The following is a 24,529-nucleotide window of genomic DNA, read 5'->3' as shown; positions in this document are numbered from 1 at the left end:
ATAAAGGGCGGAATTCCTTGTATAAGCACTTCTTCCTGATAAGCGTGCACACACACATCACCCAAAGCAAGAGCAAGAGCACGCCCATTAACACACTTTGTTCGGGATACAGAAGCCGAGAGATTCTTCAACAATGGCTGTTTCAATTCAGGGGCTGCACCCTTTGAAGGCCGCATTTGAAGGCTGCATACATCATCGAGGCAGTCTCATTTAAGAAAAATAACCATTAGATTGCAAAGTAAGAAAGAAATTACAGTATTTTACACCTCACAATGAATATCAGTCAATTTTATTAGGGTTACTTTTCTTAAATAAGACATCCTTGATGACGTATGCAGCCTTCAAATGCAACCTCCGGAGGACGCAACCTCCAAAATGAGACGCAGCTCTTGTCACCAAAGGAATTTTTTTTGGTTGTGAGGGAAAGATTACCCTTTTCAGCTTCCTAAAGAACCCAGCGTTAAGGGAACAGTGGATGAAGTTTGTTTTTCCGGGGACAGCAGCAGAGTTGTGCATGTATGTTTGTTTGTTCCCGGAATTTCGGTAATGAATGCTTTGTAAGTAAGTCCCAGCTCGTCACTGGATTGCGGGCGGTGAGTTACTGCATCAATGTCTGTGCTTTGTTGGCAATTGGCGCGTTTTAATTTAAGTGCGTAAAATGTAAACAACAAGAACGTTTTTGTTACCTTTTTATTTATAATGATGTCGCAGCTTGCAGATGATCCCTACGCAAAAGCTGTGCGCGCTCGTGACTCTTTAGCTCTGCCCACGGCACGCCTCCAGGAGCTCGGCTTTTTTTCGGAAAGACTCGGTACAGCGTATCTATCTTTTATAAATATGATAAAACTAAAGACTTTTCGGAGATATGAAGGATGCAATACTACTCTACAGGTACTCAAGATTAACATGAGATTGTTAGAAACTGTGTGTGTTACCAACCCTTTAATGATAAATATAACAATATTTATATTCTGTGTTATCTTTAAATCTATGAATGACACAATTTACAGTGAAATCAAGAGCAGCTCTTAAAATACCATTATGCTGGATGTGTTAAGTGTGAGTGGACCATTTTGAATAAAAAACAGGGCCAAAAGCATAATGATAATTACACAACTCATATTTCTCAAGAGACCTCAGATTTAGAAATAACTATACGACAGGGATGGATATAGGCACTGTCTATAGAGGACAGAGTGTTGACTCATCTCAAACAGTGTGTGTGTGTGTGTGTGTGTGTGTGTGTGTGTGTGTGTGTGTGTGTGTGTGTGTGTCACGGAGCTGCAGTGAGTGTTTGCTGTGTTTCTCTGTGGCCGTGGCCAATTCAACAGATGCTTTCGCTCTATGTGCTGGTGATTCTTACGGTTCTCTGCCCAAAGTCAAATGGATGGAGCTGATAATCAAGGCCTTTGTGCCATCTGTAAACTCATTTACAAGAGAAATTTAGAAAAGCTGCTCTGAAGAGAGAGGGAGAGAGAGAGAGAGACAATAAAGGAAAGGTAGAATATCTATAGTTTTTTTAAGAATGTAAAGACCAAAATTGAATTGGTTTCAATATGTATTATGCATCTCACTCTCATCTAACGTCTCATCTAAACATTACAAATGGTGCAGATGAATCCCTAAAAAACAACCAGAGACATTTTATTCCTAAAAACCAGAGCACCAATTAACAGTAGGTCACGCATTGATTTATACTGCTTTCATCCTCAGACAATCTTACTGTGTGTGTGAGGTATGTGTGTTTTTGCAGCACCGTGTGAACAGCACAGGAGTCGTGCAAGGCGAGTGAATGACTGCAGCTCATTGCAGAGTGCGATTCCTATTGTGCGGTTGCTTGGACACTGTTGCCATAGCAACAGGCTCTAGTGCAGTGTAAAAATACAGAGATTGAAATAATAAAGAGATTGTGTGAAAACCCATCCTTTCACTTCATAACAAAGCTTTGTCTTAAACTAACAGGACAGAATGATCACGTAAGTAAAGACTGGAGGAAGGACTCTCCTTTTCTGCCTTGTATAAATAACTGACATACTTGAGCTCTGTCTCTAATAGCATCATTATCCACTGAGTGAGTTCTCAAAGTTAAGTGTTTGTCACAAACTCTCACAACAATGGGATGATCCTGAGGCCAATGAGCCACCTTACATGCTAAATCTAGAAAGCACTGTTTGTGCTGTATCTTTCAGTAGAGTAACTCCTTTCTACCTTTGTCTTTAGCTTTATATTTTAGGAAGTGGGTCACTCACAATGGTATATTAGTATATATATAATTATATATCGTTATATTTGGGGGTCCTTAGCAGTAAAAAGCTTGAAAGCCCATGGATTATTCCATGTAAAGCCAGGATGTAATTATGCCATTTAGAAATAAGGGAAACCCTCCAATCTAGTTAGACTTATGAAGGAGTCACTCACAATTACTCTCTCACAGATTAATGAGAGATTCTTTACCCAGTCTGATCAGACACAGCCAACAAGCCAAACATCTCTTCACTTCTCTTTTACAGCTATCCACACAATCTCTGAATGAGTGCTCCAAATGAAGGCACTCACCACCACTTACTCGTGGTGAGAATGCTGAGTGGAGTGGTTTGGAATATCTTATTTATGCTGGTCAGGCCCTCTTACTGTGTCACATTCACATGTGAGTGCATGCGGTGGATAGGCAACAACAAATTTAATTCATATTTACTTTTCTAATTTGTAATTTTACCACAAAACTGAACTCAAACCAACATTAGGTAACATGGATACCATACCAGTGGTAGACGCAGTACAAAAATCAAGTAGGCTACTTGAGTAATAGTACAGATACTATTAAAGGCGGGGTAAGCCATTTTTCAAAAAAGCTGTTGGACATTGTTGGTATTTGAAATCAACCCAAACAAACCCACCCCTCTCTTCATTGCTCTGCCTCCAAAACTCACCCTCCAATCCTAACCACCCTGCTCCAAGTCAGTCTCGAACCTCTGCCCGTTCGCTGCTGGCAGGTGAGGCGAGTGCACTAATAATGACGCTAAACACCGCATTCTCTAGCAGTCGTCAGTGCGCAGTGGTTGACAAACCACAATAAAGTAACGCTTCACGAAAAATAAAGCGCAGATGAAGAACGAAGGATAAGGAAGCACAAAAAAATGAACGTACAGTACACAAGAGTAAATACAAACAAGAGTTTGTTGTTAGTCGCCAACAGCACAGCAGCTCCAGACAATCAATAACACTCAAACCCAGTGTTACTCACTTGTGGAGCGGAATCAAAGCAGCCTCCGCGTCTGTTTTCAGGCTTTCCCGCTTAGCTCTCTCCAGCAAAAAGCTTTTCTAATATTAAAATGGGTCCTAAAGCGTTTGCCCAGTCATAACCCTTCATTCCAGTGATATTCTTTTGAGCTCTTTTGTATCGTCTCATCACTTTTTCTGTTTTTCTTTAAATCTCTGTCTCTTCAACCGTCATACACCCCCTAATGCTGCTTGGTTACAGGTTTGTTGATGGTGTCAGCCTGACTAACTTCCAAACAGTGTTTTTGAAAAATGACTTACCCCACCTTTAAAATATTACTCCAGGGAAAGTACTAATTTTTTGGGTTTACTTGAGTAAAAGTGCAAAAGTACTTGATTTTAAATGTACTAATTTAAAGTATTAACAGTAAAAAGTTCTGATCAATGAACCATATATTTATTCTAGCCAGACAAAGTCAGCACTAATAAGAAAGATTAGTGCATAAATTTAAAATGTATGCTCATAAGCAAATGTTTTATTTTACTGCATACACTTATTATACATAAAACAAAACATTAAGCTATACTATACAAAAAAAAAATCAACTTAAGTTACTGATCATTCAAGTGTGCAAACTAGTGAAATAATATACCTTATAGAATTTTTAAAAACAGGGGAAAATAAATTTTGTGCAAATATGTTGTGACAAATACTAAAAAAGAAAAAATATATATAATGTACAGACGTCACATGGAGCAAAATGCAATAACATTTCAAGAATAACACTATGCAAACATAGTTTTATATCATTTGAAACTGCTACAGCAGCGGGGAAGATGCATAGGCATTAATTTGCATTATTTTAGCTAAAATCGCCTACTCCATACAGACGGTGACACACACATGTCCACATTTAAGCATATCAATGGGATTAAAAAGCTTGCCCTTTTACTGGAGATTTATTTCACAAATAACTCACAGTTGTGACCTAAATATGATTTAATTGACAATAATCAATACAAAAATTCATTAGTAACTTACTTTTTGTGCAATAAGTATCACAGCTCCGATGATATTCTTGTTGTTCTTGGCTCATTCTGACCATATCGTTGAATAAGTGAGACGCTGACTCAAGAACAGCTGCAATTGGATCAGTCCAATTCGCGAATTAGGCCTAATCATTCAGTGTTATTTTTTGTGAACCAATTCAACAGGTTCATTGGAAAGAATTAACTCGTTCACAAATCGAACAGCACACATGCGTCTCAGAGGAGGAGACGATTTCTTTAGTTCAAAAGGAATAATACGTTGTTATGGAGTGTAGTGGAGTAAAAAGTACAATATTATGCTTTGGAATGTAGTGAAGTAAAACTAAAGTTTCCCAAAATAAAAACACTCTGATTAAGTACAGATACTTGAAAAATGTACTCAAGTACCATAGCATTCACAAGTTCGCCTGCCCATTCAGTCTGAATGGTTAATGGTAAAACAATGGCTCGGCTCGAGCTCCCAGTTAAACCCCCCTATAACGCGCAGAGGGAGAATAAGAGAAATAGAGGAGGAGATGGGGAGGAGGAGGGATGCTGGAAGAATTCTGCTGCTGCTTATATACGCTCGTAATGATGATTGAAAGGGCTGAATGTTTAGGCTCCTCCCGAACCTACGTTTGGAACTACATTTAAAATCAGTATCCATCAGTGGTGAACATTAACAAAGTATTTCTGATTATATGGTTTATTTTCTGTATATACTGAAAAAAAAAGTTACTCCACATCCTGTCCTCCTCTAAAAGGCTATAAACTAGGATACAAACACAAATATAAATGTAAAAATGCAATCTAGGCTATACATTAAGTGCATAAAAGGTGCATAAAAGGTTTAAAATATAAGCATTACATTATTTAAAAAACTATGTCCACAATGAGACTCGCTGTCTGGGCACGCTTTTATGGAAAATAAATAAATATCTAGTACAGATAAGAAAATAGCACTCAAATGCTCTAGTAAAAGGTTATGTGCTGGGGAAAACACCTCTCAGGTGGATTAAAGAGCACAAGCACCTGACAGGGCAACCCACATGAAAACTGCTTATGATCAGCTTTGAACCGTTTAATAAAGTTCCTGCATTGCACATCTTAGGATGTGCACTTTTCACGTAACAGCTCACTCTGCCACCTTTTTAAATGTGCGACACAAACTAAACTAATCGATAACGAAATTTGTTGTTGTGTTTTTATTACAGATTAGTTGTTGCAGCCCTACTATATTCTTCTGTGGAATTTTCACTTGCTTAAAACCATTCAGCTATATAGTGAAAGACATAGCAGTCAAACATGCTTAATGTCACAGAAGCAAACAAGAAATATTGCATAATGACATTTAAATAATATGTAATTAGGGCAATCTGATGGACAAAAACAAAAGCAAGCTGTTGAATGAGTGTGCTCCTGTTTGTCTGGGTGAATATAATTGATCCTCACAGGAGTCTAATGGAAAAACATATAGATATGCAAAATGTTGCACGGGGTATTGGTCGTTATGCAACCATGGTGAAGACTTGTGTTTGTTTCTATGCACATCTTTGTAAAGAGGCTGAATAGAATGCAGTGCAATGAGATTTTATAATGTCTCCAGATGGTTGAGCTGTATTTGAACGATTCCCAAATGAGAGATTTTGAAAACAGGTTACATGTGTGATTTTAGGCTGGTCTAGAAACATGGTGAGGTAGAAGGGAAGAAAAAGTGAGTTAAATCTAATTTCTGTGCCCAAATGTGTTCTATGATATTAATTCAGATGGATATTACTAAAACAAGTGTCCTACCTGCTCTGTTCATTTCTAAAATCTCCTCCTGGGCAGCGAGAGCACAATGCTCACTTTGTGGACTGTGGTGGGGTGAGTTCATGGCAGACTTACAGTAATTAGGTGAGCCAAGCTGGGGGGCACGGGGAATATGCTTGTTCTTTTTCTTTGGTAGCTTCTGCTTAGCCATGGCTAGAGAGTAGTACATCCCAAAGTTATTGACGATGACAGGCACAGGCATGGCAATGGTTAATACACCCGCCAGAGCACACAATGCACCCACCAACATGCCTGACCAAGTCTGAGGATACATGTCTCCATAGCCCAACGTAGTCATAGTCACAACAGCCCACCAGAAGCCAATTGGGATGTTTTTGAAGTGGGTGTGCTCGCTGGCACGAGGGTCATTGGGATTGGCACCGATTCGCTCGGCATAGTAGATCATGGTGGCGAAGATGAGCACTCCGAGCGCAAGAAAGATGATGAGCAGGAGGAACTCATTGGTGCTGGCGCGGAGAGTGTGTCCCAGTACACGCAGGCCCACGAAGTGTCGCGTCAGCTTGAAGATTCGGAGGATCCGAACGAATCGCACCACTCTGAGGAAACCCAGAACGTCCTTTGCTTCAGAACCAGACAGCCCGCTCAGGCCCACCTCCAGGTAAAATGGCAGGATGGCCACAAAGTCTATGATGTTTAGGGTGTTTTTGATGAATTTCTTTTTGTCTGGACAGAAGGTGACACGCATGAGGAACTCAAAGGTGAACCACACCACACACACTCCCTCGATGTAGGTTAGGTAGACCACCGTCTCTGTCTCCAGGTGAAACTTGGAGCTGTTGTCATGAGGGTTAATAGATGTGCGGTTAATGATGGGATTGAAGGCCTCGTGTGTCTCCAGGCAGAATGTGGTTATGGAAACCAGTATGAAGAACAGCGAGGCAAATGCCACCCACTGCAGCAGAGAAAGAGAGAGAAGGGAAAAACACAATGTTAATTTAAAAACCTTTTGTTTGCATCCAAAAACAACTTCCCAAAGAAGCAGGAGTGTACACACTACCTTCACCTTCACCTTATGACCACTGTCAGTGCCACACAACACTAATTGATTTGAATAGGTGTTTTTATTTTTTTAGCCTAGAGCTGACTTAGACATAAACTAGCCAAAGGTGTCTGATAGGGGCTTTGAGGTCGGTAAGATTTTTAAAAATGTTTTTGAAAGAAGTCTCTCAAGGCTGCATTTATTTGGTCAAAAATAGTCAAAACAGTAACATTGTGCAATATTATTACAATTTAAAATAATTTGAATTTTCTATTTGAATATATTTTAATATGTAATTTATTCCTGTAATGGCACAGCTGAATTTTCAGCAGTCTTCAGTGTCACATGATTCTTCAGAAATCATTCTAATATGCTGATTTGGTGCTCAAGAAACATTTCTTATTATTACCAATATTGAAAACAATTGTGCTGATTAATTTTCTTGTGAAAACCTTTTTTTTTTCCAGGATTTGTTGAAAATTTAAATTTAATTTAAATACATATTTTGTAACAGTATAAATGTCATTTCTGTCACTTCCGATCAATTTAATGCATCCTTGCAGAATTTTTTATTTTATTTATTTATTTACTTACTTACTAAACCTGTAATTCTGCTTACTGTCAAAAGATTACTGAAAAGCTCATCCTGACATCCTGACATCTATTGAAAAAACACTCTCAAACACAAGCTAATGAAAAGAAAATGAACAGATAGACCCAACAGAGCACCACTTCTATTATGATTTTGATATGACTGTCGATTCTATTCACATAACAACACAAATATAAAATCAAAGGTGAATTTATTAAAAAAGAAATAAGGATGTCTTTATGTTTAATAATATTTAGGCCCTATAGTCTGTTTATTGTTATAGCAGAAAAAAAACACATAGTCCAATTCTGTGACACTGTGATTCCCTTTCGGTCAGTCACGTTCGACGTTAACGTCAGTGACTAACAAATTAGGATCTCACTTGAGAGCCCTAATCACCTTCAAATGGTAACAGAACAAGTGAGATCTGCATCGCAAGATGTTGGTGTGACGGCGCGTTCCAGCGGAGGTCGCGAATACTGAGTGTGCACGTTAAGAGTGCAGCAGCTGTTCTCCTGGGCGCTTCAACATCAAAGAGCAGATTTCCCTAAAAGAGTAAATCACGATGTGACGTTGCATCTTTTTAAAGATGGCATTCCACCCGTGTGTCTCTGGATGAGGTCATTTCCTGGCCCAGTCTGACAGACACTATCATTGCCTCACATGTCTGGACTGTAAGCATGCTGAAGTAGCATTCATACTGTAGATGAGACATGCACCCACTGAGGAAAGATGACCATGTTGAGGTCGAGACTGAGATACCTCGAATGCTGAACAGCAGTGTGCTGAACAGCAGTGTCCTGCTCCAGTGCCTTTCTTCCCGGAAGTGCACAAGGAGGTCACAAAGTAGTGGAAGGCACCTTTTTCTGCCCAAAGCCATTCCGCTGCCTCCTCCGCTCTTACTACCCTCGTTGGTGTGGTTGCCAAAGGGTACGTGGATGTCCCTCAGGTGGAGCGTGCAGTTGCGGTGCAGTTATGCCCGCAAAATGCTGCTACCTGGAGGGGCCGTCCATGTTTCCCAAACAAGGCATGTAGGTTCTCAGCCACACTAGTGGCCAAGGCTTACAGCGCCGCTGGACAGACCGCCTCCACCCTGCATGCTATGGCTCTCCTGCAAGTGTACCAAGCCAAGGCCCTAAAAGAGCTGCACGAGAGTAGTTCTGACCCAGGGATGCAGGAGCTGCACACAGTGACGGACCTCGCCCTCTGGGTGACAAAAGTCACTGCTCAGTCCCTTGGGCAGACGATGTCCACGCTAGTGGTCCAGGTGCGCCATCTCTGGCTGAACCTGGCTGAGATGAAGGAGGTCGACAATGTTCACTTTCTTGACGCCCCCATCTCCCAGGCTGGCCTTTTCAGTGACACTGTTGAGAACTTCGCCCAGCAGTTCTCGGCAGTCCGAAAGCAGACACTGAGGGCCTCCCCCCGCGGCCTCTTCCTCCGCTTCGTCGTGGTCTCAGCAGCAGCTTTCACCTAGGTCTCAACTTCGAGCCCCCTGCAATGTTTAAGCAGTAACCCAGAGATGGAGGGAGCTGCTCTTGTCCTGCGCGCGGAGATTGCGGTCCTACTGGCGAAGGACGCAATAGAGTTTTACAGCCCATACTTCATTGTGCCCAAGAAAGGTGGTGGTTACGACCGATCTTGGATCTGCAAGTCTTGAACCAGGCCTTTCACAAGCTCCCGTTCAAGATGCTGATGCAATAATGCATTCTCAAGTGCATTCGCAATCAAGATTAGTTTGCAGCGATCGACCTGAAGGAATGTCTCGATTCTACCTCGACACAGACCACACAGTTTTGCGTTCGAGGGACGGGTATCTCAGTACAAGGTCCTCCCCTTCGGGCAGTCCCTGTCACCCCGCATCTTCACGAAGATTGTGGAGGCCGCCCTTACCCCGTTAAAGGAGACGGGCATTCGCATCCTCAACTATCTCGACGACTGGCTCATATTGGCCCAGTCATGAGATCAGCTATGTGAACACAGGGACCTGGTGCTCAGTCACCTCAGCCATTTGGGGATTCAGGTCAACTGGGAAAAGAGCAAACTCTCCCCTGTGCAGAGAATCTCTTTTCTTGGTGTGGAGCTGGACTCGGTAAACATGACAGCGTGTCTCACGAATGAGCGCGCCCAGTCAGTGCTGAACTGCTTGAAATTGTTCAGAGGCAGGATGACGGTTCCACAAGAACTGTTTCAGAGGCTCCTGGGGCATATGGCATCTGCAGCCATGGTCACACCACTCGGATTGCTTCATATGAGACCGCTTCAGCGCTGGCTTCACGACCAAGTCCCGAGCTGGGCATGGTACCGTGGCACACATCTTGTGGAAATTACTCCGATCTGTTGCCATATGTTCAGCCCGTGGTCGGACCTTGCTTTTCTATGTGCTGGAGTGCTGTATGCAAAGGGCAAGCAGCAGCGAGCTCCTGGACAGGACCTCGCCTGCAGTGGCATATCAGTTGCCCCGAGTTACTAGCAGTACAACTTGCCCTGAGCCGGTTGCTGAGGGTGAAAAAATTGCAGGTCCATACGGATAACACATAGACCGTTGCATACATCAAGGCACCTACCTCCAAGGGTAGTTGACACTATCACTTCAGTGAGAGTCCCCTCAACAAGGCGCCTTTATGCTTTGAAATGGAACCTCTTCGTTACTTGGTTTTCTTCCCATACGGAAGACCCCTGTAGATGCCCTATCAATGTTGTGCTTTCTTTTTTGCAAGAGGAGTTGGAGCGAAGGCTGTCTCCCTCCACCCTGAAAGAGTATGTTGCCGCTATTGTTGCATATCACTATGCAGTAGACAGTAAGTCTTTGAGGAAACACGACTTGGTGGTCAGGTTCCTGAGAGGTGCCAGGAGACTGAACCCTCCTCAGCCAAACCTCCTCACCTCTTGAGATCTCTCTCTGGTCTTAATAGCCCTGCAGAGAGCTCCCTTTGTGCCTTTACAGTCAATGGTAATAAAGATCCTGTCCCTTAAGACAGTGCTCCTGACTGTGCTCACATCCATCAATAGGGTGGGGCACCTGCAGGCATTTTTGGTCAACAAAGCGTGCCTAGAATTCGGGCCGGCTGACTCTCATGTCATCCTGAGACCCCGGCCTAGATACGTGCCCAAAATTCCCACCACTCCAGGTGGTGAACTTGCAAGTGCTGCCCCCAGAGGAGGCAGACCCAGCCTGTGCATTGCTGTGTCCCGTTTGCGTCTTGCATTTGTATGTGGGAGCTTCAGAACTTCAGAGCAGCTCTTTTTCTGCTATAGAGGCCAGCAGAAGGGAAAGGCTGTCTCCAAACAGAGGTTAGCCCACTGGATAGTGGATGCCATCGTCTTCGTGTACCAATACCCAGACAAGCCAGAGTGAGAGCTCAGTCAACACAAAGTGGAAAACCTAACGTGAGTATCTGCACGCTGCCTTATATACCCGGAAGCAGGGGAGAGGCTGCGATGCAGATCTCAATCGTCAATGTTCATTGGCTTGTTCTTGTTACCACTCAAAGGTGATTGGGGCTCTCAGGGGAGATCCAAATTCGTCAGTCACTGATGTTAACGTCTCTGTACCCTCCTTCAGGGAACGGGAGTTACAATAGTAACCTAGACATTTTCTATATACAAGTTGGAAACAATGTAACGAACCATCTAAACAAAACCAGCAATGATAAAACTAAGCTAGAAAAATATTAGCAGTGATTTCAGGAGCTAAGGGCTCTCAAAGATACTCAAAGATAGAAGTATTGTGATGAATACAATGAAGGAACATTAAACAAAGAACTCTGTCTGCTCTTGGGATCTGAATCACTTTTTCTTTCTCTCACACCCTCTCACTTTTTCACTCACTATGCTATACTGTACACTACAATGAAAATATGTTAAAAAAAAAAAAAAAAAAATGACGTCACTTCTCTGTTTCTTTGTTTTATTTAATCTTTTATGCCCTAATAGTCTAATAGTCCCACAGCTAAATAAATATGGACTGTTACTCCATTGCCCTTCTCTGAAAGGGTGGTGAATTGAGTTAACTCAATGTTAACTTAAATGTAATCTCACCAAGCTTACAAAATGTATGGTATCATACACCATATTGTATATCCAAGCTAAATGTTATTATTCCCAAATAAATTTCTCAGTCATTAAAGGAGCGATTTGACCCTGCACATTTGATTCTACTGTTAAAAATAACCTCAAGAATGTCTCCTCAAGTTGTCCTCTCAAACAACTTTTTTTTTTTTTTAATTTTAGATAGCATATGTGATATATTTGAAGTAAATGAGTTCTCCGCCTGTTAGCGTGTCCTTACATTTCTTTACAGGTGAGCAGAATGGTCCGCATAACATGGCCTTGTGCAAACCTCCTACAGCAAGTCCCACGCATAAAGTCTTACACCAAGACCACATGCTTGAGCAACACTTCCAATCTCAGAGGTGAAACTCAATGCAGCAATACCACAGCTCAGCAGAAGGATCTCAGTAACAAGTCAGGTGTTATAGTGCAGTACATAGCAGCAGACAAACATCAAAGGAGGGAAAAACTAGCCCTAATGATGACCTTTGACCCCAGACTGACCTTAGCCCTGTAACATAAAGCTCAAGTCTTATGGTGGGCATTGTTTGAGTTTTCTAAACATTGGAATTCAAATTTGCTTGCATTATAAATTAGTACATAATGTCACTTGTATCTCTTTTTCACATCTGGCTGTAGTTTTTTTTTTCTTTTTTTTTTGAAAGAAATGAATAGTTTTATTTGGCAAATAAATGTTGTAAAAGAAATGCTTTTGAACTTTCTATTTATCAAATAATCCTGACAAAAAAACAAACAAACAAAAAAACGTCTCGGGTTACGTCTGTAACCCTGGTTCCCTGAATAGGGAACGAGACACTGCGTTGAATCGCATTGGGATCACTTCTGCGTGATTACGTCTTGAAGCACTCGTGAAATCGAACCAATAGTGTGACGGGACGTCAGAGCGGGTGACGTCACGGACCAGGAAACTATAAAGCACTCCTGAGAACAAAGAACGCCAGCTTCTGATGTGGATGAAGCAGACGCTCATAGGTGCGCAGGGAGTATGGCTAAGCAACGCAGCGTCTCGTTCCCTATTCAGGGAACCAGGGTTACAGACGTAACCCGAGACGTTCCCTTTCATGGGAACATCGACACTGCGTTGAATCGCATTGGGAACCCTATCCCAACTAGGCCATAGGACCAAGTGCCTGTCCTGTTAACTTTGGGACGAGAGCACCGCGGACCCCGGAGTGGAGCCCAAGTCAAGGTTGTAAAACCTAATAAAGGTGTGCTGAGATGACCACCCAGCCGCATCACAGATCTCGTTGATGGGAACTCCAGAGAACAAAGCTTTTGAAGCAGCCATACCCCTGGTGGAGTGTGCCCGGACAGCCAAAGGTGAAGGCTGGACTCATAGGCAAGAGAGATGGCCTCGACCACCCACTTGCTCATTCTCTGCTTAGACGCTGGGCCCCCTTTCTTAGGGGACCCGTAACAGACAAATAATAGCCAACAAAAATTTAGTTTTCAAAGTGAGGAACTTTTCAGATACTTCCTTTAAAGGTTCAAAGGGAGCCGCAGCCAACCCTTCCAATACGATAGCCAAGTCCCAGGACGGAGTTCTTGTACCCACAGCAGGCCTCAGCCTCTGGGTACCACGGAGAAAACGTATAACTAGGGGGTTCTTTCCCACAGAAATGCCCCCCAAATGTGCATGATAGGCGGAAATAGCTGCAATATAAACCTTCAATGTAGAAGGGGATAGGCCATCCGAGAATTTTTCTTGGAGAAATTGCAGTACATGACTGATGGATGAGTGGAACGGGTCCACCTGAGATCGGCTACACCAAGTAGCAAACAGCTTCCACTTATATGCATACAGTTTTCTCGTGGACGGAGCTCTGGAGTGGAGTATGGTCTCCACAACCTCAGTTGAGAGACTGGATTCTATGAGCTCGTCCCCCTCAGAGGCCAAGCCCACAGTTTCCACAACTCCGGGCAGGGGTGAATTATCGTGCCGCCCGCTTGAGACAGGAGGTCCTGTCTGATTGGAATCACCATGGGGGAGCCTTCTAATAGGGACACTAGATCCGAGAACCATATTCGGGTCGGCCAGAACGGGGCTATTAATATGAGACGGACCCCGTCCCGGCGAACCCTCTCCAGAACTCCTGGGAGCAGAGCAATCGGGGGAAATGCGTACAGACGCAGCCTCGGCCACGCCTGTACCATGGCATCCAACCCCAGCGGGGCTGGATGGGTCAGGGAATACCACAACGGGCAATGAGAGGTCTCTTTCGAGGCAAATAGATCGACTTCTGCGCGACCGAATTTCTTCCAAATGAGATCCACCACCTCGGGGACCACAGGAGGATCTGATGGGCTAACTTGCACAGCTGGCGAGACCTCAGACCCCCCTGATGATTGATGTAGGAAACCACCGACATGTTGTCTGTGCGAACTAACACATGGTGGCCCCAAAGGTCTGGGAGGAAGTATTTGAGTGCTCGAAATACCGCCATCATTTCCAGCCGATTTATGTGCCAGGAACGATGATGGTCATCCCAAAGACCCTGAGCCGAGCGACCACTCATGATCGCCCCCCAGCCTGTGAGAGACGCATCCGTCGTTAGCATTACGCGACGACAAGGAGCTCCCAGCACAGGTCCCTGGGACAGGAACCAAGGCTTCTTCCACATGACTAAGGCACGAAGGCATCGCCACGTGACCTTGATCATGCGGAAAGGGTTTCCCCTCGGAGAAAACCCCTTGGTCCTGAGCCACCACTGTAAGGGTCTCATGTGCAGCAGGCCAAAAGGTATCACGTTGGACGCAGCTGCCATCAGACCCAACAGTCTCTGAAACTGTTTTACAGTGAGTGACTGGCCTAATTTCACCCCTTTCACGGCTGAGAGAATGGCATTCACCCGAGCAGGAGACAGACGTGCCTGCATCGTGGTGGAATCCCAGACTACTCCTAGATAATTGGTAGTTTGTGCTGGAAGAAGTACGCTCTTCTTGGCATTGAGTCTCAGCCCTAACCTTCTCATTTGTGACAGAACTACATCTCGAGCTAGAATCAACCAATCGTCGATATAATTTAGTACGCGGATGCCCTGGAGTCTCAGGGGAGCCAGAGCTGCATCCACGCACTTCGTGAAGGTGCGGGGTGAAAGAGACACAGAACGGAAGAACCTTGTATTGGTAAGCTTCGCCCCCGAAAGCAAACCTGAGGAACTTCCAATACGAAGGATGGATTGACACATGAAAGTAAGCGTCTTTCAGATCTATTGTCACAAACCAGTCCTCGGACCTGATCTGTGTAGTGATCTGTTTGAGTGTAAGCATCTTGAACTTGAGCTTTTGCACTGAACGATTTAACATGCACAAATCTAGAATAGGACGCAACGCTCCATCCTTCTTCGGAATGATGAAGTAGCGGCTGTAAAACCCTGACTGCTTGCTGGGAGGAGGAACCCTTTCTATAGCTCCTTTTTGCAAGAGTGTCAAAACTTCTTGTTCCATAACCAGAGACTGCTCGGGACCCACCACTGTAGGAAGGACCCCTTTGAACTGGGGCGGGCGAAACACGAACTGTATTTTGTAACCCTTTTCTATTGTGAGCAGCACCCATCGAGAAATATTGGGAAGACGTTTCCATTCTTCTAGAAATTCTACTAAGGGAACCAGCCTCTCGAGGCTGGCCTCTGGTGTTATTTGAGCACCTGATTTGGCGCCCTGAAGCGGCGCACCGGCAGGGAACAGCCGAATCAGACGCTGGCCGACTCTCCTCGGAGAGTCGGTGGGGACCGCTGCGCCCTGAAGCACACGAGGTGGCAGGGTTGGCAGAACGGCCCCCTGAGGGCACCGAAGAGGGGTTAACTTTATAGATCTCAATACAGGACCCTCTCCGGAGGGGGCTGCCCTCAGAAGTCCTGTGCCCCTGGCGTCAGGACTTCTTCGAAGCCTTCCTTGCGATAATGACAGTCAGCAGATCTGTCTTACCCTTGGAAGGCTTCGACTGCGTCGCTCGCCCCGGTCCCCAAGATCTTTGCGGGGGAGCACACTTTGTTTTTGCTGCGCTCTATGCGCAGATGAGGAGCTGGTAGATGGCCGAGGCTGCTCCTGCTCAGCAGCCTCGGCGGGGAGAGAGCGGCGAGGGAGGAACTTTTGAAAGGCCGCTGACTGTTTTTTGGCCTCCTGGAACCTCTCGACGACCGAGGTGACAGAATCGCCGAAGAGGCCCAGGGGAGATAGTGGCGAATCCAGCAGCACGCTTTTATCTCTTTCCCTGATGTCTGAGAGATTTAACCATAAGTGCCTCTTCATGGCCACCAGGGCTACCATAGAACGGCCGATTGTTTTTGCCGTCTCCTTGGTGGCCTAGAGCTAGATCAGTGGCCTTTCGCAGTTCCTGTATGGTCTCAAAGCTCGTCTCACCGCTTTCATCAATCTCCCCCAGCAGGTCGGCCTGGTAGGCTTGCAGGATCGACATTGTATGTAAGCAGGCTGCAGCCTGACCTGCTGAGGCATAAGCTTTGCCCACCAGGGCCGATGTTGTACGTAATGGCCTGGTGGGCAGCGTCGGGGATTTAAGGGACGACGCAGACTCGGGCGAGAGATAGCCCGCAAGCGTCTCTTCAACCCGGGGCATCGTCCCATAACCATGTTGTTTCAGCCCCACGATGTTAGAATATATAGATGTCTGGGGGCTGTAAACTCTATATTGAGCCGGCTTTTGCCATGATCTCGACACCTCGGTGTGGAGATCGGGGAAGAACGGCAATCCCTGACGCTGAGGCTGTGACCGGGCGGGCAAAAAGCGCTCATCTAACTTGCTCTTCTGCCGCATTTCAGGTCTTTCGGCTGGCCAGTCGATATTTAATTTGGCTACCGCCCGCGTCACAACCTCCAACAGCTCCTCATACGCTGGAGATGAGGATGGCGAGACCTCCTCTCCAGCCTCGACGCTCATCACATCCAACTCCTCGGAGCTGGATAGATGAAGCGCCGGCGCCACTCTCCTGGGGGAAGAAACCGCAGCGCGTGCTTCCACAACCAGAGGAGAGACACTGGGTCTGGCAGGTGAGGGCCGAGATAAGGCTGGGCCCGTCTCTAACCCCTCCACCAGATCCATTTGTGAACCCCAGGAATGAAGCCGTCGCTGTGCCTCAGCAGCAGCGGGACCCGATCCCTGGGGAACACTCGCCGCGGCGCCTTCTTTCTCTTTGTCGAAGAACGCCCGGCGTGAACGGAGTATATGGAGCGTTAGCTTCTCACAATGCACGCAGACAGCTCCCTCGAGAGCTGCCTGGGCATGCTCCACTCCCAAGCAAGCAACGCACATCTCGTGTGTATCCCCGCCCGTGATGAAGCGAGGGCAGGGAGGAACACACTTGACAAACTCCTGCTTGCTTGTCGCCATAAGTGTCTTTTTCTTATATATATCTATATTATATAAGTGCTTTGTCCTCGGACAAAGAGATATTCGTTTGCTGTGTATATAACGGACAGAAAACACCAAATAAGACACACGAAAACACAGAGCGCTGCTGAAGACACAGAAGCTGGCGTTCTTTGTTCTCAGGAGTGCTTTATAGTTTCCTGGTCCGTGACGTCACCCGCTCTGACGTCCCGTCACACTATTGGTTCGATTTCACGAGTGCTTCAAGACGTAATCACGCAGAAGTGATCCCAATGCGATTCAACGCAGCGTTGATGTTCCCATGAAAGGGAATCACAGTTTCCACTAAATATTAAGCAGCACAACTGTTTTCAACATTATATATATATGTATATATATATATATATATATATATATATTATTTTTTTTTTATTTATTTATTTATTTTTTTTTAAACTCCTTTCACAGAATAAAATCACAGGCTAGAATTTCTTAATTACTAGAATTTCTCATTAGCAGTAATAATTCATCAACACAATGGCCATTAAAACATTAGAAATCCATTTCTGTAGGGCTGACAGGTGGCTGAATCTTAATGACCAGTTCAAGAGATGTCCATGTTAAATGGCTTTGTCAGCACAATTGTTTACCCATGATATTGATTATTTTCTCCTTCTATACGACCAGATGAATTACCCCTGCTGGACTGTTTGGGTTGAGAATCATGTTACTCCGCATACTGTCATCAAAAGATTAAAGACTAGTTACCCGACACTCTCTCGGTCAGGTTCTCTACCTCAACAAAACACATAACGGATGAATTGTGTCTGATTAAAATGATGAACACTATGTATGTTGAACACTCAGTGCACTTTTTTTTTTTTAACTAAAATATGAACTTCTTAAGTTTGCTTCATTCAGGCAAATGGCAGAGTAGCTGTTTTCATTTTTTATGTACTCACTCAGCCCACATGAAACAAGCTGTTATTTTATTGCTATACTAAATATGGAAGTTAAAATCACTACAATAAACAAATTGGAGTAATACACACTCAGACAAATCAGTCACATCATCTTTGTTTTGCAGACAAAGATGAAGTGAGTAAAAGATTAGATGAAAAGTTCAAAGTGATCCCTTTGCCAAAGCTTTTCTGCTGCACTGCATGGGCAAAAATGGAGAGGGTGCAAGAGGGAGAGACGAAGTGAAAGAGAAGGAAAGAGGCTCATTCAAGTGTCTCAGAAATAGCACAAAATCCTCCCTCTTCTCCCTTACATCACCTGCTCTCATTCTATGGTTGTACCTCTCTTCCTGGAGATGAAAGCTTGTCACGTTCTCTTATGTAACCAAACACTGCCTAACACAGTGCACCCACATTTGGGACTGCGTCTGTATTTGTGGATTCATGTGTTTTGCATCTATGGGGAGGGCCTGGCTATTGGGTTTTTCGTACATGGCTGTGAGTGTTGCCGCTGCTGTGCTTTCATTTTTTAACAATAATGTCCCACTGGGGCTTGATAGAAAAGAGTTGGGGACTTCTAGTTAATTCCCGCCTGTTTATGACCATCTGTATTAATTATAAAGGAGCTGGTGGCAAAGCTGGTTTCTTTCTTTCCTAAAAATACCAAAAACACACCAATGTTTATGGTATTTTGGTATAAATGTGTGTAGTATGAATGTAATCTGGACATACTACATTCGCTATGTTGTCATTATCATGTGACCTACCAGCGTTATTTGCGTCACTTTACTATCATTCACAAATCCTCTCCCGTGGCCTCATGGGACAGTGGCCATCGTATACACACTTCAGAATCTCGCTGGAAGTATAAGGTCATCCAGGTACTTTTTGCCTTCTCTTTTATGAGTACTGTGAATTTGGACATACTTATTTTGTTACATACTGTTTTTTGCCTACTATATATAGGGAAGTATGTGATTTTGGACGCAGCCATAGTCTTTATGAGTGAATCACTAAATCATTCAATGAACCAATTGGTTTTGGATTAATTTAGGACCGAAACAAGTGACTGCCTTTATAAATGAATCATTGAATCAATCATGCACTCATGCAATTTGTTTAAAAATACTAACAAAACTCCACCATGACAATGGTTTTGCTGCTCTGTTTGGAACTATTTTTGTTGGTGAAGCAAAAGCTGACTGACATTAATTGAAATTCTGTGTAAAATGTAAGTAACTCAATATTAACTTCTTTTTATATATGAACAAACAAGTGAACTCATTCTGCTTTACAATCAGACCAGCACTGCAAATTGTGTCTCCCTATAAACGACTCTTTCTCGAGTTCAAGACACAAATAACAGGGTCAGAAATCCAGCCCTCAGAGATAACTACTGAGATTATAAATGCCGCAGGTCATGTTTGCTTTCTGTGGGGAAAGAGATGAGATTAGCAGAGTGGAATACAGAGGTTACACAACCTTTTTTAAATAAGTGCCAAAATTTGTCCACTGACCAGCATTATTTTTCTACCCATATAGAAACACTCATCCTATGCAATCATCCTTTTGCCTCTTGTTCAGTTTAATTAATTAGAATGAGCTAAAGTAACAAAAGTATTTGTTACAACTTGATCTCTTTATGTTCAATCCACCCATTTAAAACCAAAGTTTACTTAATCCATTTGTGTTGGGACTACATGAATCATTTTTGTTGACATAACTAACTAGTTGACCGGCTCAGTGGTTAAGGCATTGCGTTTTAATTATGGAAAACCAAGTTCAAGTTGTGGCCCAATGGCTAGAGCAAGGGTGGGGAACGTTGATCCTGGAGGGCCATTGTCCTGCAGAGTTTAGCTCCAACCCTAAAAAAAACACTCACCTGCCTGTAACTTTAGTAATCTTGAAGACCTTAATTAGCTTCAGGTGTGTTTACTTAGGGTTAAAGCTAAACTCTGCAGGACAATGGCCCTCCAGGATGAACGTTCCCCACCCCTGAGCTAGAGAGTCAGACTGGTAACCCGAAGGTTATGGGTTCGAGTCTCATTACTAGCAGGAAATGACTGAGGTGACCTTGAGCAAGGCACCTAACCCCTAATCACTCCCAGGGCACCACAGCTAAATGACTGCTCACTGCTCCGGGGGTGTGTGTCCATGGTTTGCAGTGTGTGTGTTCACTACTCCTAATGTGTGTGCACTAACTTGGATGGGTTAAATGCAGAGTATAGGTTACCATACTTGGCTTTCACATGTCACTTTCACTTTCAACTGGGCAGTAGATCAGTAGTTCCCAGCATGCTTTGCAAAGAACGACATAAGAAGAGTAAATTTAGGGATTAAGTGTTATTTTATGTTTTTTTTTTCTTTCTTTTCAGTAAAGGGAAAGACGTGTTAGTGTTTAATGTTCAGTTATGCTGGACATTTAGAGGAGTATGTTTTTGAATTTTGTGGTTACCATTGTGCTGAAAGTGGAGCATATGTTTAGGCTGTGGACACTCTATACTATAATACTTTATACAATCAATACAAAAGTCAATACTTAAGGCCTTTGCACACTGAGTCCGAAATTTTCGTATGCGTTTTTTCGTATTCGTGATCCTAAAAATTTGTCACGCACAGAGACCTTGCACACTGAGTCCGATGCGTATTAATGAATCCGTTGTGAAAAAATTCGCAAAATAATACAAAATGAAGTCTTCAAGCAGTGAGCATGATTTAGTTGTCCTCTCTCTTCTTAAAAAGACAAAAAGAAAGAGGAAATATTGGGTACATCCAATCCTGAGATTGCGTAGAGAGGAAGGAGTGTTCCACCTCATCAAGGAGCTGCGTGATTATCCCGAGCGTTTCAAAGTTTACTTCAGGATGTCAGTGCCTCAGTTTGATGCTTTGCTAGCGATACTGGAGCAATCTGTCTTTATATTATGTCTCTTTCTGCACTTTGTTTGTCATACAGTGCTGCTGCTTTGTGCTGTAGACGACATGGATCAACTTGTCAGATGGCATTGGGGATTTTGGCGTTCATGTACGGTGGCTCTGAATTGTCAAAACGTCTCTCAAAATGCGTGCCACGGATGCGAAAAACGCAGAAAATCGAACCTGATACAAATTTTTTTTATGATGGACGAAAGTTTCGGAGGCAGTGTGCAAATGTGATTGACATAACGTGAGGTCGTATTTATTTTTTAACGTGCGAAAATTTCGCATGCGGATTTCGGACTCAGTGTGCAAAGGCCTTTACACCAGTCTTATTATTTGTTCATTGTTGTGCATAATGATGAATGAAACTGCTTGATTTATTTTGCATGAACTAAATTAAATTGTGTAAAAACTTTCTTTAATTAAATTAAGGGTAATGAATTCATTTTTGAGTGTATTATGAATATTTTAAGTAATTAGCCTGTCCTAAAAATGTATATACATAAAAAAATTATATAACAATCAATTAATCAATCAATCATACAGTTTTCAATGTTGTGGCATTTTGTCCTAAGCCCCCATTAATTTCTGAAGCTCAGTAAGTATTAAACAAAACTATAGGGTTCTTATAGGAAATGGCAGTTAACATGTCCTTATCTTCACTTTTTTGTTTTTTGCCAAATCCAGTCTCAATCTCTTTCATAAGCACGTGTCTATCAGTTAATATTTCATAAGCACATTTAACCAAGGACAGCCTTTTCAAACTATGCTGTTTGCAAACCACATTTCTCTAAATTATTTATGTTAAATATTTTAACAGAAAATAAAAACAGTCACAGGCAAGTGGCTGTGGGCCACGTTAACACAAACTTCCTGTGTATGTGTGTTAGCATGCTTGACATTGAATCCACACAACAAAATTCCATTAGCTTGCAGTAATTCATAAATATATTCCACTCAAGCCTCAGTTTGCCTGTCAGTGAAGATGACGTGTACAGATAAGAGGAGGGCTGTTAAATGTACATTACACTGTTATGCCATTAATGTACAATGAAGTTCCTCTACTCAAAGCAGAAATAAGTGGTCCTCTCCACTGATGGGAGATTAATGGAAAAGATGGTGCTGGCCATTCTTGAAGGAGTGAGAGGTAGCAATTCATCTCTTCAAATATTTAAGAATTGCTAACCGCTTTAACCTCATCCATTGCGCATTACAAATGGCTGAAATGCAGTAAGACATTCCACTAATTTAGTAACCACAATTACTTCATCAACTTTAAACTAACTACAGTTATTTAAACATACTCCATCACAAACCTCAACTGTAATTTTTTACAGCCTTAAAAGCCACCAATATAGCTCAGCCTTTTTCACTCTTTTAGTCACAGGCAACACACAAACTAACACTCTGCTCTCAATATTTAAACACTTCCTTTCCCTTGGCTTCCCCTTAGTGATCAACTGACACATTTTTTATCTGGTTTGTTGGGTTCTCTGTGTTTGTTGGGTTTTCTGTGTTCAAGGCTAGCAGCAGAGCGACTCAAAAGACACTTTTGTATATGAAAGGAGCATTACTGTATGATGTACATGGTTAAAGGTAAAGTGTTACATTTCTACATCAATCAGAATTGCAATTTATTTGTTTGAGTGACCTGCTGGGCATGACAGAACACTGGCTCAACCAATAGCACGAATTTGGGGTTGGATTACATATTTGAATGGGGGGAAATTATCATCTGAGCTGCCTCTGATACTAGGTCATGAAGTGAGTCAGATGCTTGCTTTGGTACACCTACAGATGCAGCATTGCGTCTTTATAGACCTTATGCGCCAGAGAAACAAGTGAGCAGCCATCTTTTGAATTTTGTCTTTGAACTTTCATTTTTGCAGTAGCTCTGTATAATTCTATGGCATCGCTGTCGAAGAGTAATTAGCTGGTGAAGAGGATTTACTTACGAAAGTTATCATGAGCATTGTAATATTTAAAGGCAGATGTCATAACAAATGTCAGTAGACCAGGAAGATTTTAAAACGAGAGGTTAATTCATAAATTTGTAAGATCTTACCTTCATGCTGTGGAAATACAAACCGGAAGACAGAACACAACGAGTGCAGCGCTGAAAAGGGGTGGGGCTACCTAAGGTCAATACAGAATTTAATTTGTAAAAGTGTAAAGATGCCTGTTCTTGCTCATTGTGCGCAGTACACAGGGACACACCCTGTCTTTTAAAAAGCTCTGGATATTGATCCAAGAGTGAAACCCACCGCTACTAAGTGCAAATATGCTTTGTCGTTTAAAAAGTATGCAAACAGAAGCAGGATGCAAAATCACAAACTAATTTCCTGTCTCTGTTTCTTGTCTCAGTCTGTGAAAAAGTGATTTTGACATGATTTATTGTAATTCCTGATTAGCTGGCTGCATGTAATTTGTTATGCAGAAAATAAAAATGCAGAACACATTGATTGATGCATTAAATCGCTTTCGGTCAGCAAGGGGCTCCTCAAATCTCTCGTGTTTTTTGCATCTGCATTAAAAAAAAAGAAAGAAAAGAAAAGAAAAAGGAAAAAAAAAAAAAACAGTGGAAGGGTTTGAAACTTGTTAATTGCATTTTTTAAATATAAAAAAGGTTGTGTACTTTAGTATACACACTATTCTAAATTAGCATCCCCAGTCAACAGATTTATGAAGTCAGTCAGTTAATTACCCAGGGTTAAATACTGTAGCTTCATTCATCAAGTTTGAATTTGTTCATGTTATCACCGTACCATTAGATCTCAAATGACAACAGCATTGTCCAAATGATTATTAATGGGGCAACTCGTATCAACACAACTGAGCACACATCACTTTCTAAATATCTATATTTATCCATGTGCAAAATCATCAACTGCATAAGGGATAAAACACAGGTCCATCTCAGCAAACAGTAAGTGTGGGGAAAAAAATTGATTCACATTTGAATCGCGATTCTATTTTCTACTGATTCGAATCGCTTCACAAATTTTAAAAGTTGATTTTCTAAATGTTTGTTAATAACGTGATGTTGTCGAAACAAAGAAGACTGCAGTCAACTGTGCAGCATCCAGACAGTTTAGAGAGCGCACAGGTTTGTAACAGGGGAAGCATTATGAATGAAGCTTATTTGACAAAAACAGTTCAATATCTTAATAATTCAAACAAGCAAATATGTTTATTAAAGCTACAATATGTAACTTTTTCGCCGCAAGATGGTGCCTTTTCAAAACAAAGGCATAGCTTGATGACGCAGAGTTTGAGCGTGGAATCTTGGGAGATGTCGTCTTTACCTCACAGCCAGTGGAAAAGACTTATGTGACTCATGTGACTCATGGCAGAAATCATGTCCATGGATGAGATTATTAACGTTACTGTAGTAGGAAGCAGCCCAGGGCCGAATGATGTTGGAGCTGAACGAGGCCGCTGGAGAGATTGCAAATGAGAGACGAATGCGACACACACCTCGCGAGCAGCGGAACTTTTATTATGCCGTAGTTGCCGCTTCCGCTTCTTCCGGTCAATCGTATGAGGTAACACAGCGCTGTTTATCATACATTTGACTGTGTTGAAAATGATGTTATGATGTT

At 42.8% G+C, this 24,529-nt stretch overlaps 1 protein-coding gene across 4 annotated transcripts in view; it reads right to left on the bottom strand.

The window, feature by feature from the left end:
- The window catches only part of kcnc1a (potassium voltage-gated channel, Shaw-related subfamily, member 1a), a 56,295-nt gene that overhangs the window by 15,721 nt on the left and 16,045 nt on the right, over positions 1–24,529 (bottom strand). For 3 of the 4 annotated variants that reach the window (XM_051898732.1, XM_051898733.1, XM_051898731.1), the window contains exon 2: positions 6,043–6,973. In XM_051898732.1, coding sequence (XP_051754692.1) covers positions 6,043–6,973 — 931 coding nt within the window. The remainder of the gene's footprint in view (positions 1–6,042; positions 6,974–24,529) is intronic. The other variant, XM_051898734.1, reaches the window with a different exon arrangement.

This window comes from Ctenopharyngodon idella, chromosome 7 (genome assembly GCF_019924925.1).
Source record: "Ctenopharyngodon idella isolate HZGC_01 chromosome 7, HZGC01, whole genome shotgun sequence".
Classification (NCBI taxonomy): Eukaryota; Metazoa; Chordata; class Actinopteri; order Cypriniformes; family Xenocyprididae; genus Ctenopharyngodon; species Ctenopharyngodon idella.
The sequence above is the reverse complement of the archived record's forward strand: the minus strand, read 5'-3'. Positions and strand labels throughout refer to the sequence as shown.